Genomic DNA, 14,938 nt, shown 5'->3' with positions numbered 1-14,938 from the left:
AAGATGAAAAATATGAAACAAACGTGTAATGTAATGTTAATGTTTTTTTTTTTAATCTTATTATATTGATTATACAAAACATTCGTAGTACCGTATATTCATATAGACTGTGATATTTTATAACGAGGAATATTAGTTATAGTTTAAGACGTCACTAATGTAATAATTGTTAACACTTTATTATATTAACAAATGTTTTTAACGATTATAAAATTTAAGAACTATAACCCGATTTATTTCGTAATAAATCGTACTATTTAGTAAAAAAAAAACCGAAGTTTTATTTAACTGTGTAAGACACCTTTCCGAGCATTTTAAACACAAACATTTGCAATACACAAAAATAAATGTATTTGTCCAACTTAATATCTTTGTTTCTTTTTCTTCTTTTAACTTATTCATAAAGGATATGGATGTAATCAGACATTATATGCTTGAAATCCAAACTCCAACATTAAGTATTCCATTAAGTAACATTTGACATTAACATAATAGCAACTTATCAAAGCATTCTTCTAATCATATAATTCAGAATGCCACCATTTTTGAAGTATGTTAAATCTACTTCGGTGTCGAATCGTGAAATTACTTCAAACTTTTTTCCATCGTCCGTGGTAACGGTAATTTTTTGACCAGGCTGATAATTCTCGGGGACTGCTATATCATATAACTCATAACCGGTCAATCCTAAAGACTCTGCATTTTGTCCAGGTAGATATTGTAGTGGAATTATACCCATACCTACTAAATTTGACCTGGAAAAAGGACGAGCAATAAAATATTGTGAAAGGTGAACACCGTTTATGGTACAATTCTGCAGTCTACTAATAACTTCCTTGAATACCGTTTACAATATTTTTAATAATAATCATTTCTTTAACAAGTAAAATTCACCTGTGTATTCTTTCGTAAGATTCAGCTATAACAGCTCGAATTCCAAGAAGATAAGGTCCTTTCGCAGCCCAATCTCTCGAAGATCCTGATCCATATTCTTTACCAACAAGAAGAATTAAAGGTGTTTGATCTTTACCATATTTTTCAGCCGCATCGTAAACATCCATCTCTTCTTTAGTAGGAATGTGAATAGTACGTGGTCCAGGTTTTCCAATGAATTTGTTAAGCAAACGAATGTTAGCGAATGTACCCCGTGCCATTACAGCATCGTTACCTCGGCGTGATCCGTAAGAGTTAAAATGTTTTGGTGTCAATCTAAAAGAAATAGGAAATAATTAGAAGAAATGCTTATACGATTAATTCAGGCGGTTTTAAACGTACCCTCGGCTCGCAAGATAACGCGCTGCTGGAGAATTGCGTGCAATGCTTCCAGCTGGACTAATATGATCCGTGGTAACAGAATCTCCAAGATAAAGGAGAACGCGTGCTTTACTGACCGGTTTTATTTTTGGTAGTTCCTAAGTGTATCAATAAAATTATGGATCGATATTAAATGATCTCTATAAAAAATATATTATTAACAGAATATTTAATTTACCTTTGTCAAATTATCAAAGTACGGTGGACTTTTAACGTACGTAGAATTTGGGTCCCATGGATATAATTTACCTTCAGGTGCTGCCAAACTTGCCCAACTACTGCTACCTTTCTCTATTTTACTATAAACTTCTTTGAACATAGCTGGAATGACGTGCTTTTGTTCTACAGCTTGAATGTCCGCTCTGGTAGGCCAAATGTCTTGTAGAAATACCGGACTGCCATCAGCTCGACGACCTGAGTAATTTTAATATTGCTTATCGTACCAGGTAGACCCATTAAAGTCAGTCTTTCCAAGGGTGGAGTATCTATTTACCGAGTGGTTCCTTTTCGAAATCTATATCCACTGTTCCGGCAATGGCATAAGCAATTACCAAAAGCGGCGAGGCCAAGTAATTAGCTCGTGTATTGGGATGAATTCTGCCTTCAAAATTTCGGTTACCAGATAGTACACCGCAACATATCAACTCATTCTAATTAAAAATAATAATAATGAAAAATTATGAATTCAATTAATGTTTGAATAAAAAAACAAAATTCAAACTGTTAGATTTACTTTTTCAATAGTTTCAACAATATTATCTGGTAAAGGACCGCTGTTACCGATACAGGTCATACATCCATATCCAACGATATCAAAGCCTAATTTTGTTAGATACGGAATCACTCCGCTTTCTTTTAAATAATAAGTTACCACACCAGATCCGGGTGACAATGATGTTTTGATATATGGCGCGACACTCAAGCCAGCTTCGACTGCCTTTTTCGCAAGGAGACCTAAAATAAATGTTTCATAAGTTTTCAAGGAAAACGATTCTTAATAAAGCGGGTGCTATATTCTTTACCTGCTCCTAGCATGACACTAGGGTTACTAGTGTTAGTACAACTAGTAATTGCAGCGATGACCACCGAACCGTGCCTCAGTTTATAATCCTTGCCTTCATATTCAAACATACCTACAGTGTCCACCTTTTCAGGGCTTAGGCCATATCCCTTGAATCCTACCTGGAAACAATACACCGCCTATATGTAATATTTCCATAATATTTAAAAATAGATTCAATGGTAATTATTTGGTAAAATATTTTTACACACGATGCATTTTGATAATAATTAAAACGAATTTCTTTTTCATGCAACACAACCACACTTGGATTCATTTACTCAGAGTGTTATAAAAGTTTGATGACCTGAAGAATGTAAATGACCTTTCAAATTCTAGAATTCATTGTCCGACGACTGATTTTGCTGAAGAAGCATAAACCAGCAATTCTCTGCTTATTTGAAAATGAAATATTCAGTTAATACAGTTACTTTAATTTACTAATATCTCATTTTCTTACACAAATATTTATTACAATCCTTTAGAATTTCGTTTCATCATTTTAGTCGCATAGTTCCATAAACTCATAAAACTTCATAGTAAAAATAGAATATATATATCTCTTTCATATTGTAGCCACTGTAATTAGTTCCTGGAATGGAAACGTATCGAAATCGCTACCTAAGGGACCCTTAAGCCTGCCAAGGAATATGAATCAGTTTAGAACAATTACGTTGTTGACGTCATTGTTTGGGCTTTTCTCGCGTTTCACAAATTCTATGCCAGCCGAACAGTTATTTTCCCCATTCTTCTGATCCGAAAGGAAATTGCTAGAATTTTGAAGGGGGCCAATACCTCTCGACTAAATGACCTTTACCGTAAGGTACATTAGGAGAACTATTCGGCAAAGCATTAGAACGTTACATTGTAATGGTAAAAATAATTTTACAGAAACAATTCGTGCGAACGCGAGTACAAAACCAATCGTTTGCAATACGAGGCACAGCGACGTAAGACAGTGGTATGCAATAAAACGCGCGAGCTTTGCAAAATGAATGGATGTTGTATCAGCAATTTCAGCGAGGTTGCACGACGTTCGTGGCCTCATCGAAGGCAGTCGCTCGTGTTCTCCGGGAAATTCAAGATCGATCGATCATCGGTAAGTTATTTTTCATTATTCCACTCTCTAACAGTAACTTTTAATAGTTATCAGTCTCATTAGAAGAAACTACATTTGTTAAATATTTCTTCAAACTTCTATAGATACTATAATATTTATAAACATTCATTTTGCACCCTTTTTCAATGAACATCTTCGTTTCCTCGCTTTTATTTGAGAATTCAAAAAAAGAAATGAAACGCGTTTCTAAAGCTGGATCCATTATCGTAGATCCGAAAAATCGATGACAAAAGAGCGTTGAATTTCACGGCATAAAAGAACAGTCAGCTTTCTATGATTCACGTGGATGAGTTTTCAGCAAATGTCCTCGCTGTGATAGCATAGTAACGCGATTCCAGTGTTGAACATCTTTCAATAGAAATCGATCGGTCCCTTGTTTTTCAAATTACGGCCGCTCATTGTTGGTTCATCATCACGTTCGCACGTTTATCGTTACCTATTTCAACCAATATTTGTGCCATAAACGCCGATTCGCCATTAAAATTAAATTATCTAAAATACACAGTATGCATTAATTCATTGTTCATACATTATTTGATCTGAAGAGAATAATTAATTTGTACAATCTAATTATTTTGAATTGGAATTTTCAGCTTTATTCGAGCTCAGAATAAATTGCAAGATTCAAAATTAATCATTCGAATAGCTTGCAAAAAGAATATCTGTAAATATCTATATGAATCATATAGATAAAGAAATCTAATCAATATTAATTTTAACGAAATTGATCTAAATAATTATTAGTTGGATAGCTGAAAATCCTCATCTACCTGACACGTTGAGAAAGGTATAGGAAATTCGTGGAACATTCACCGGGGTCGAAGATGGCCTGCACTGTTCTTTCAGGGGGTGGGGACATCCTAAACATATATAAGTGTGGCTTGACCAGCGCGGAAGGTCACCAGTATACAATTAGCGTGCGAACAGTGAATTAGTCTTCTCGAACTACATCAACTAGTGCTTCCTCCATCATATTTTAATATTGAGAGTTATAATATTAAATATATTCAGTCAAAAGAAGTTGGTTCCAGAAACAGTCTACAAACCAGTGGAATTAACAGAAGCTGCTGTTGGATGAAATCTCGTCCGGTGTGGTTGGAATAAAAACCTCACCGGGTAGGATTCATCCAACATTTGTTTCTACTCTACAATATCCAGCGTGAATTTTATTCGTGCAATTCTTGTTATTAGGGACGAAGTATTCGTCTAGTGTAACGTTGCAACAAAGTCGTGACTAGATCGAAATACTCGTCCCCGATAACGAGATTATCAACATGAAGAAACGTGCTCGCTTAACTATAATACATCATCAAACAGTCCCGTTTATTTTTCTTTGGTGATCTAACTGTATGGTGAATCGAAAGACCATAAAGCTAGATCAGCAAGGCAAAATGTACGAGACATAGCCACGTGGATGCTTCAATGGTAAAAGTAAGGTAAAAGAAATTTTCTTATGATATTTAAACTTTGTTTTTGAATGATGCAAATCATTTTTAGATGAAAGAGTCCGGAGGAACTGTTGCTGTGATGTGTCATTGATGAAAAATTCATATCACAGCAGTAGTTACCTGGGATTCTTTCTTCTTTCTTCACCGTTACCGAAGAATCACGCTTGAAAACGCGCTAAGAACAGCACCAGCGGATGAAATTTGAAGTACGGCATGGGATGAACGTGATCCTGGTTGACGGTAATGATTGATCGTCACTGGGTTATGTTTGTCCCATACGAATACTGACCAATCATCGTCTTTTCATATTACTATACTAATCCTAAATTTCCCACACTACATGTATTAGCACATAAACGAAGATTTTCTATGTTAATAATACGATAATTTAAATGAACTGTAACCTTGTTGGTAAGGCAATTCTTGAAGTCCGTTTTCATATCCGTCACAGAAACACGATCGTGAGGCCTTTTCGGACCACTGACACTGGACACCACCGTTGCTAAATCTAGGGTTACTATCTCGGAGAAGATTGGATCTTGACTTTGATCGTCGTAGTTTCTTAACATACGCACAGCGCTCAGATATTTTTCAATTCTATCAATATGTTCGTCGGATCTTCCTATAAGAAATTTTTGTATAAAGCGAATTCAATTGGAAGTTTAAAAATTTGTCAATATTATCTACCTGTTTGTCTAAGGTATGTCAAACTTTGTTGATCAACTGGAAAGAATCCAACTGTAGCACCATACTCTGGACACATATTAGATATAGTGGCGCGATCAGCTATGCTCAACTGAGATACACCTGGACCAAAGAATTCTACAAACTTCCCGACCACTCCGACTTGACGAAGATTCTGCAAGTATAGAAAAATATCGCGTAACAATTTTATACAAATTCAATTTTATTGTTAAATGTTTCACCTTTGTGATAGTAAGAACAAGATCTGTCGAAGTAGCATACTGATTCAAGACTCCTTCTAATCTATATCCCACTACTTTTGGTACAAGCATCGATATCGCTTGTCCTAACATAACAGCTTCAGCTTCGATTCCTCCGACACCCCAACCAAGAACACCTAGTCCATTAATCATGGTCGTGTGAGAATCCGTTCCAACTACGCTATCAGGATAAAGTAAACTATTTCTATCGAACACGACTCTAGCGAGATATTCTAAATTCACTTGATGTACTATCCCACTCCCTGGGGGTACGATCAACATATTTTCGAATGCCTTTGCTCCCCATTTAAGAAACATAAAACGTTCCTTGTTTCTCTCAAATTCAAGGTCTTCATTTTTTTTCAGAGCATCGGTACTAAAACAGATCGTTTGATATTTAGATACCATTTAAGATTACTTCGCATCAAGGTAAAGGAAATAATTTACCTTCTAATAAAGTCAACTTGTATCGAATGATCGATAACAAGATCCGACGGACATATAGGATTTATTTTATCTGGATCAGCCGCTAATCTTTTAACGGCATCTCTCATCGCCGCAAAATCTACCACAGCTGGAACTCCAGTGAAATCCTATTTAAAAAAAAAAAAGTTAATTGAAAATAAGATGAATCTATATAGCTAGTTTCTTTAGAAATACATACTTGTAATATTACTCTCGCTGGTTTGAAAGCCACTTCTGGTCCATCTCCAAGAGCCTGGTTGACTTCCCAATCTAAAATTTTTTCTACATCGCTTTGTTTCACCTGAAAGTTGTCACAGTTTCTGACAGCGCTTTCTAGCAGCACTCTAACAGAGAAAGGTAACCTATCTACAGAAATCATAAATTTTAGTAATAATTTGTTTTTTCATAATCATACATATAATCCATAGATACGCACCATACTTTTTTTCAAAGCTGGAAATATCATAATACTTGTATTCTTTTGATCCAATTTTCAGGGGCTTCAATATATTATTGTATGGGTTATTTCCTAAAACAGATTTAATATAAAATATTACATCATGTATTTTATTCTTTTTTAGGCTACTACCATATTAGAAAACGAATTTAACATTCTTACGGGTAATACCTTGAAACACAGAGAAAATTCTTTTTAATATATATTTATTGAACATTATTTATCAACTTTATATAGAATTTTGTTTTCAATGAATGCAAATAACAGTTACACTGAAATCATAATATTAATTAAATCTTTATAATACTACACTTGTTCAATGCGAAATTAGCAAAATGTAAATTGACTTGTCAAATGTAACAGGTGTCATAATTATGTTATGACCCCCATATCCTGTAATATTCTTAATTTTACTTTTATATAAAAATTGTAATGAAATTTTATTGATAATACTGCATGCTGTTATACAGAAATAATACATAATTATATATACATAAGATTATACGATGTAAGATGTCCTTTTTTCCGGTGATTTCTCAAATTGATTATGTTATGAAACATTGAAATTCTGATGAACAAAATAATTCTTTGATGTTTCAGAGTAACGAGACTAAGATAAATAAGTAAATTAGCGTAAACATTATTTATATGTCTTTGTAGTTGAGTTTTTTTCTTAACAATATTAAGAGCAAGTGGATCAGATCTTCGCACTTACCAGCCATGATTGTCACTGTACCAGTCACGTCGTCCAATTCGCTTACAAAGCGATATTGTTTATACAGGGTGTCATCTTATCAATAAACATTAACGAATTTACCTGTAAAGAAAATTTATCAACTTAGTTATATATTGTAAACTTGTACACTGTGTACTGTATGCTACTTACTAAAAATATAACTTACTTGCTGATTTTATAAATATACTTTTTATCGTTTGTTTGATAAACTTTATTTTTTAAAATAAATAAAGCAGTGAATATTTCTTCTGCGACCACTCTATGCATTCGATAATCGACAAGGAATGCGATGCATCGAATGAATTCGATTAAACCTGTTGCGACTAAACTATATATATTTCTTGTGAATGTATAACAAAGTTGTGTTAATGTGGTGACAGATACGTCAGATTAAATTATTTTCATTAAATATCCAGTTTTTAAAAAGTGCATTGTCACTAAGATGGAGAAGAATCTAGAAAAAACATTAGATGATATGTAAGTTAAGTATATGAAAAATTATTCTTATAAAAGGAGTATGTATAAAAATCAAAGTTTATGTTACTTACAATGCGAATATTTCATTACTGTTTAACTTATTTTGCATATTGATGATGAAAGAATAAAAAATGGATATGCATTTAACCTTGTAAAATCAACCAACCAAACAATTCTTATTATATTATTTAAATTTCATATTTTTTGAATAGAAATAGTACAGAAGGTATTATTGGTTGCCATCTTGGCTGATCATGCAGGATTATGCTTAGGAGGTATTCTTTTCTTAATTAGATTTCATATTTTACAATATTAATATGATAAATAATAAAAAAATACTTTTAGCTAAGGGAATGCATCCACTGATAGTGCATGGCATAATTGCAGCTATCGCAGATCAAGTTGCAAAATTAGAACTAAATCACCAGCTCCAATTATATCTCTTCAAAATGAGAGCAGGTAATTTTTATATTTGATATTATGGTACTTGCAATATATGAAATTATTATTAATAAACCAAGATGTTTATTAACTAATTGAATTTGAACATAGTTTTTAAACGAATGATTGTATTAAAATATAAATACCAAAAGTAGTATTAATCATTTTATAGGAAATGCCTTATCCCACGTCAAGGTCCAGTAGTAGGTGCTATTTACAAGGATGTTTCATATAAACAGTTTCTGTTGCTCAAATTAATAGTATTGATTATATTTAAATTAAATTCAATAAGTTTCTGTTATTTTGTTAATTATATATATATATATAAAACTTTGAATACTTTTAACATAACATTAAATTGAGCAAAACTTGTACTTGATTTGAATTATAACAGTATAGAAAATACATAATTATTAAATATGATCTAATTTATAGGATTCGGCATTGCAGCACCTTTGTAAATAAATTTGTATGTAAATCTCAATAAAACAATTCTAAGTAGAGTTAAGGTCAGTCACGTCTTTTTATTTCTGTTTCCTCCTTTCATCCCACTATTTGTACCATGTCTGATTAGATCAGGATGTTCATATATCCAAGATACTAAACACCAATCATAAACCATTTATTTACTCCATACTAAGTGTAATATTTTTTCATTCTGGAAAAAAGTAACTCTGACACATAAATATGTAAAGCTATAACATACTTTCTAAATAATGTAATTTAAAAAGTAGAAAAGATATTTGTTTACATGAGGATTAATATGGTTGACTAGAGCTGCTATAAGAAGGGAAGCCAGAAAACATAGGCTTTGGTACTAATCCTCGGAATGGGTGGTATATCGAATCTTTATATCTCTTATTGATAAAAACTAGTAGAATGTAAAATTCTCAAGCTCATGTTTACACAATTTCCAAGAATAAAACCAACTGGCCCGAACCAAATGGCGAACAAAATATGATGCGCCCAAAAGGCAATCGATTGATAAATCATAATTAAATTGCTTTTGTTTATAGTTGCGCTATCAGCTGTTGCATTGGTATAACATTCTGTTACTCCGTTTATTCCCAAAAGTAGAATAGCTAAGCAGTGGTGCTCGCATTAGAAGTACCGGTAGATGCGAAAGTTAATTTTGCACACCGTATAACCATAACAGAGTACTTGAATACGATTGTCCAAATACTAAAAACAACTAAACCAATGGACATAAACAGCTGAACACAATGTGTAAGTACATTCCACTTTCCTGAATTTTCATCTAACACATATATTTCTCGTTAATTTAGTAGTTAATTAATACATAAAATATCTGTTAATATACCACTTACAGGATTCTGATCATTAATTGGGTTTATCTCGTTTAATCATCTGGTGTAAAATAGAAGTACCCACTTTCTTCTATTGGACGGAAAATAAATCTTGCTGCTAGAGAACCTAAATTATTTCACAATTTCATATGTTCCCTTTAGAAACATAAAAACATGATTTATTAAAAGATAATTATACCGAATGAAATATTTGTTATTAATTAAAACAACCTGTTCAGTAAATGTTAATACTGGCATTACTGTCATAATTAGCCTTTCTCCTTCAGTTAATATTTGCTTTAGAATTCCTTGTCTAAGAAAACTCCATGTAAGGATAGTTAATTTTTTATCTAGATAGGATTCCTAAAAACTAATTATATGTATATTTCAATATATAACCCACGCATCTTTATACATACTTTATTTGCCATTTGTCCTGGCAGGAAATCCATTACTGTTTCAAATGGAAATTCTTTCACACATATTCGTCGCCATAGTCTTTCAGTGACATTCTCCTTTTTAATTTACAACTGTTCAGTTTTCTAATATAATAATGAAGTACATATAGTGACTAGTGGTACAAAATATTGCTGCAACTAATTGAGCTACACCCAAATGCAAGTAATGCATTCTCTGGATTATAAAGTACCAGTGGAACAAATGTCAATGTGCGGATAGCAATCATAATGGTGTCAAGTATAATCTAAAAAGTGAAACAGTCAGGAGAATATTTTCAGCTTGGTTTAAATACTTTTCAATCAAAATCTTACTTTCAATCTAACAAATAAGAATGCACTAGCAACTAATTGAACAATCAAAGATGATAGTTCAATAATACAAGATAAAGCAACTGCCCAAACAGCAAATGTATAATACGATGGTAATGCTTCAGATGTTGATAAAAGATAAAGCCAATATATCCAAACATCATAGACATTGCAACACAAATAGGAACCCTGAAAAACATTTCAAATTAATACACATGGCAGATATATATATATATATATTTTGTAATGAATTAATTTTAGAAACTTACGTCACCCATAATAAATTTACAACTTGAGCCCAATTATGTTCTGCTGTATTAGTTAAACATGCTTTCATGAATGGTTCTCTAGATAGAAACAAAATCATTGATTCCAACAGCAACAGTCTCACATTTATAACTCCTAAAACTGCTTGACCCACATGTCGTACAACAAAAGCATTTAAAACAAAAGTAACAGCTCTACATATTATCTGAAAGAAAAGTTATTGAAATTGAAAGCTTTTTTCATGTGTTTGAACTCCTCACAGATGTTGACATTTTAAAGAAATAAGTTAATTTGTATTTTCAAATACAAGTCTCTTAGTATGTTTAAACTGAAATGTTTTACCACAAGATGCGTTAATTTAAACAGTTGTTACGTTAATGAAATACCTGAAATACAATATTGAAGGAAGCATTTTCCAAGCTGCTTTTCAAAATATTCTGTGACATTTTTCTAGATAATTAAACGAAAGCATAAATCTTTCGAGATTCCCGCCCAAAGAGATGTCAATGAAATTCGAGGTTATGTATACACTTAAACGGTACCTAAAACATTGAATGAATCATTTTTTGGAAATTTCGTTCACGTCCGTAACTTGTCGAAACATATCAATTGCAAAAGCCACGAATTCTTCTGTACTACATGAAACAGAGATTCATGACGTAATTGCGTCAATTCCCTCTATATATATCATATCTAGTAATTTTCTGTCATGGATCTTCATCTATTTTTACTAGTGGAAAACTATTTTCAAAACAAAAGCTTCTCCTAACCTTAAATGACAATAGAAGTCCGAAATATTCAAGATTAGGTTAGGTTTCGGTAGCAGACAACCACAGTAGATTTAGGAATTATAAAGAAAGTAAACGATGATTTTCTTGTGAAGTGATGTCATTACATAATAGGAACACGTGTCCTTTTATTTTTCGTTACTATTTCATTAACTCGTACGAAAATATTCAAATTCTAAAATAAATTCTGTCTCTGATAAGAATTTTCATCGATCTGTCAAAGTATGCATGTACAATTTTATTAAAAATCACCTTCCAATTTATTAATTAAATAATATATTTAATTTATTGTAGGTGTTTTAAATTATAACAATGTTAATCCGGTAAAGAAGTACAGTATTAATTAAAATGTTAAATGAAACAAATAATTCTAAACGGAGCGAAAGCGCGAAAAATATTATCATTACGTCGCTTGTCGTAAGTAATAAAATTTATGTATAATTAGCTTTGAATGCTATTTTTATATACATAAAAAAATAATTTTAAATCCATGACAGTCAGGTTCCGTCGCGGGAATTGTTTGCGATCTCATATCTTTTCCTTTGGACACTCTTAAAACACGATTACAAAGTCAGCATGGTTTTGTGCAATCCGGTGGTTTTAACGGCTATATCAAGGTTTAAGCCCAGTACTGATAGGATCTGCTCCCTCCGGTGAATTTTAAATATACTTCTTTTTAAAAAAAATTAACATTGTCTAATAAATGTATTATTTACAGCTGCTTTGTTTTTTATAACATACAACGGGATAAAGAAGTCTTTCAACCTCGTATACCCGAACAATATTACCCGATATGCATATGTCGGCTGCGGCAATAGGAGAAGCGGTAAAATCTTTTCACTATCATTCTTCTCTTTATGTTATTAAAGAAAAGTTTTATTTTTAGAAATATGGTGGAGAATTTTTTATCACTTAAAAATTTTAAGATATTGCTAACAGATTGCATGTGTTATCCGAGTACCGGTTGAGGGTAGTGAAACAAAGGAAACAAGCACTTTTAGAAGACGCGTACAAATTACCATTAAGAACTTTGTATCGTGGCTATGGAAGTACGGTAATTCGGGATTTACCGGTTGGTCTGATTCAGTTACCACTTTGGGAATATTTTAAACTATGTTGGACAAAACATGTAGGACGAGAATGCACTCCTATGGAAGGTGCCATCTGTGGAGCGTTATCAGGTAAAAAAACTATCAGTTAAGTTACAAATGATTTAATATAATTACTTACACTAACATTGACTTTTATAGTCGCTGTATCCGCGATTGTGACAACGCCTTTGGATGTTGCGAAAACTAGAATAATGTTATCGAACGCATCGGCAGGAAAAGATGAAGTAAAGATATCTACAATGTTAAGAAGGATTTATCGAGAATGTGGTATTAAAGGGTATGAAGCGAATCATATTTTTCACAGTAACCAATTTTTATAAACATAAATAGTAATTGTTGACAAATACCTTTAGACTTTTTGCTGGTTTCACACCAAGAGTGGGTGGTTTTACTCTTAGCGGATTCATATTCTTCGGCGTTACGAGAAAGTTAGAGAAAGTTGCATTTCAAATTTATCTTTATAGTGTTAAGAAAGGATTAATAGAATATTATTATACAAAATTCATTAGTAAATTGTAATTTACTACAAGAGGTAATTATTTTCATCCTTGGTAATAATATCAGTACTTTGTTTGACACATTGCATATCAATCATTTGTTATTAATACAATAAGCTTTTCAATACTTTTCAACTGAAACAATAGTCTATTCATTATGATATCTTTTATTACAGATCTCACTATTTATGTTGCAATAAAACTGCTCACGTTCAAGAAAGGCACAAGATACATACGAAGCATTTAATAATTGTATTTTACACTTTGATTATTAATAATAATATTGTACGTACTACACTTTTTTAAGGCTAATATTTATTAATTTTTAAATGGATGAGACATGCACAAATTAAAGGAATGTAAAATATGAATGTATTTAAAAATAATCCTTTCAGCAGGGAATAACGATTCCCTTAAAGTTATGTATATTAATGTGTCAAGATGCGATATACCGTGCATTGATTTACGCGCATAATATTTACTTACACAAAGTAATGTGATATATATTAAAGGTGAAAGAATTATGATAATTCCTAATACTGACTTTAGAAAGATTGACAACAATATGTACCTTTGGACTTGTTACTTATCTCAATTGTTTCTTCTAATTCTTGTAAATTATCTGGGTCAGATGCAAAATCTTGGGCAATTTCATTAAACAATTCAGCTAAAAAAATAAATTCATAAATATTCAAAATATAATACTGGTACAAGTTTAATTATGTATACACCCACTTACCAACATTTTCTCCAGTTTTACTAGATGTTATAAAGAACTTGGATTGAATGCCTGCAGCATATGTTTCAACAACATCTATCTCAGGAGATGGAACTGCACCATGCTCTAAGATATCCTTCTTTGTAGCACAAATATACACTTTACAGCCTTCTTCCACAGCTCTAAGCTCTCTTACCCAAAATTTTGCCTTTTGAAATGTATTTGATTTTGTAATATCATAACATACAACAGCTGCCTTTGCACCACGATAATATAATTTAATCATAGCATTATATCTACAAAAAATACATTATTTAAATAAGAATTCTTTATCTTTCTAAGCTTATTTGATATTGCTTAAATTGACATTAATAGGAATAAAAATCATGATAATTACTCACTTTTCACTGCCCGCTGTATCCCATATTCCCATGATAAGCCTTTTCCCATTGACTTGCATTTGCTTCGCTGCAAATGCAGCTCCTATAGTCTAAGGAAAGTGGAACTGAGTTAATTTGTTTTGCGATGCACCTCTTAGACGATTCTCAGTGCAAATCTTAGTAACTCTATTTTAGAATATTCCTTCCATGTCGCGGACTAAGAGAAACAAGACAGCCTAAATTAGTATATTCCCTAAGTTAACTTTAACTGATTTGTGGAAAATTTAAAAAAGGCAGATTGTTGTCTGGATTCTCACGTTACTCTAGAAATTTGATATCAATCTATCTATATATATATAATAAACTGGTGCGCGGAACATTTCTTTTTATTACAGCAATTATACTTACATTTTGATATGATAGACTTTCATTAAATCTTTCATTTATGTAACGTTCCACGAGGCTTGTTTTTCCTACAGCCGCATTACCCAGTAAAACTACTTTCAAATCAACGCGATTCATGCTTCAGTTATTATTAAATATCTTCTAAGTATTAGAAGTATTGCTATAAAATAAACACTACTCTTGCAACATTTAGGTTAACATAATCATTGACGTGTTTTATGAAACTAATCGCTAA

The 14,938-nt window shown here is 32.1% G+C and overlaps 5 protein-coding genes across 7 annotated transcripts; 2 read left to right on the top strand and 3 right to left on the bottom strand.

The window, feature by feature from the left end:
- Window positions 1-155: 155 nt before the first annotated feature.
- On the bottom strand, window positions 156-7,795 carry LOC114873127 (cytoplasmic aconitate hydratase-like). Of its 3 annotated transcripts, XM_046286988.1 has the most exons (15): window positions 7,711-7,795; window positions 7,524-7,625; window positions 6,788-6,880; window positions 6,551-6,713; window positions 6,334-6,479; window positions 5,869-6,262; window positions 5,630-5,801; window positions 5,347-5,564; window positions 2,337-2,496; window positions 2,048-2,268; window positions 1,808-1,964; window positions 1,493-1,728; window positions 1,276-1,412; window positions 895-1,209; window positions 156-755 (listed from the first exon to the last, which is right to left on the bottom strand). In XM_046286988.1, exons 5-15 carry the CDS (start codon window positions 6,438-6,440, stop codon window positions 503-505), a joined length of 2,370 nt encoding a protein of 789 aa, XP_046142944.1. In that variant the 5' UTR covers window positions 6,441-6,479; window positions 6,551-6,713; window positions 6,788-6,880; window positions 7,524-7,625; window positions 7,711-7,795; the 3' UTR covers window positions 156-502. The 3 variants fall into 3 exon arrangements, with proteins under 3 accessions (XP_046142944.1, XP_029036948.1, XP_029036945.1); XM_029181115.2 differs by lacking the exons at window positions 7,524-7,625; window positions 7,711-7,795 and adding an exon at window positions 7,302-7,517; XM_029181112.1 differs by lacking the exons at window positions 7,524-7,625; window positions 7,711-7,795 and adding an exon at window positions 6,980-7,040 and having other exon boundaries at window positions 6,551-6,717.
- Window positions 7,796-7,940: 145 nt separating this feature from the next.
- On the top strand, window positions 7,941-8,885 carry LOC114873137. The gene is given in 6 exon segments (XM_029181133.2): window positions 7,941-8,021; window positions 8,234-8,261; window positions 8,263-8,296; window positions 8,367-8,435; window positions 8,438-8,480; window positions 8,635-8,885. Coding segments are annotated over 6 exon segments (399 nt in total). The 5' UTR covers window positions 7,941-7,986; the 3' UTR covers window positions 8,825-8,885.
- A 903-nt stretch (window positions 8,886-9,788) lies between these two features.
- On the bottom strand, window positions 9,789-11,663 carry LOC114873129 (protein RFT1 homolog). The gene is given in 13 exon segments (XM_046287055.1): window positions 9,789-9,833; window positions 9,835-9,906; window positions 9,908-9,925; window positions 10,001-10,132; window positions 10,189-10,250; window positions 10,253-10,327; window positions 10,330-10,381; window positions 10,383-10,472; window positions 10,540-10,685; window positions 10,688-10,725; window positions 10,806-11,008; window positions 11,190-11,345; window positions 11,574-11,663. Coding segments are annotated over 12 exon segments (978 nt in total). The 5' UTR covers window positions 11,250-11,345; window positions 11,574-11,663; the 3' UTR covers window positions 9,789-9,803.
- A 58-nt stretch (window positions 11,664-11,721) lies between these two features.
- LOC114873133 (S-adenosylmethionine mitochondrial carrier protein-like) lies at window positions 11,722-13,470 on the top strand. Its single transcript, XM_029181126.2, is given in 12 exon segments — window positions 11,722-11,813; window positions 11,886-12,008; window positions 12,089-12,191; window positions 12,194-12,244; window positions 12,310-12,348; window positions 12,351-12,383; window positions 12,386-12,417; window positions 12,531-12,560; window positions 12,562-12,772; window positions 12,842-12,980; window positions 13,057-13,118; window positions 13,121-13,470. Coding segments are annotated over 11 exon segments (816 nt in total). The 5' UTR covers window positions 11,722-11,813; window positions 11,886-11,939; the 3' UTR covers window positions 13,168-13,470.
- Window positions 13,471-13,517: 47 nt separating this feature from the next.
- Window positions 13,518-14,799, bottom strand: LOC114873135 (ras-related protein Rab-24-like). Its single transcript, XM_046287056.1, has 4 exons — window positions 14,707-14,799; window positions 14,320-14,515; window positions 13,940-14,214; window positions 13,518-13,867 (listed from the first exon to the last, which is right to left on the bottom strand). The coding sequence occupies exons 2-4, from the start codon at window positions 14,376-14,378 to the stop codon at window positions 13,746-13,748; spliced, it is 456 nt and encodes a 151-aa protein (XP_046143012.1). The 5' UTR covers window positions 14,379-14,515; window positions 14,707-14,799; the 3' UTR covers window positions 13,518-13,745.
- Window positions 14,800-14,938: the final 139 nt, after the last annotated feature.

Source organism: Osmia bicornis, chromosome 9 (assembly GCF_907164935.1).
Source record: "Osmia bicornis bicornis chromosome 9, iOsmBic2.1, whole genome shotgun sequence".
In the NCBI taxonomy this organism is placed as follows: domain Eukaryota; kingdom Metazoa; phylum Arthropoda; class Insecta; order Hymenoptera; family Megachilidae; genus Osmia; species Osmia bicornis.
This window is presented reverse-complemented; position numbering and strand designations above follow the sequence as displayed.

Excerpts from the sequence above, each read along its gene's own strand:
- LOC114873135 (XM_046287056.1), bottom strand. The coding sequence starts at position 14,378 with ATGCAAGTCAATGGGAAAAGGCTTATCATGGGAATATGGGATACAGCG. Across the intron at positions 14,215-14,319 it reads GATACAGCGGGCAGTGAAAA|ATATAATGCTATGATTAAAT; the intron begins GTGAGTAATTAT and ends TATTTTTTGTAG. Across the intron at positions 13,868-13,939 it reads TAAAACTGGAGAAAATGTTG|CTGAATTGTTTAATGAAATT; the intron begins GTAAGTGGGTGT and ends TTATTTTTTTAG.
- LOC114873127 (XM_029181112.1), bottom strand. The coding sequence starts at position 7,025 with ATGTTCAATAAATATATATTAAAAAGAATTTTCTCTGTGTTTCAAG. Across the intron at positions 5,565-5,629 it reads GACATACCTTAGACAAACAG|GAAGATCCGACGAACATATT; the intron begins GTAGATAATATT and ends AATTTCTTATAG. Across the intron at positions 1,729-1,807 it reads TTTCGAAAAGGAACCACTCG|GTCGTCGAGCTGATGGCAGT; the intron begins GTAAATAGATAC and ends AAAATTACTCAG.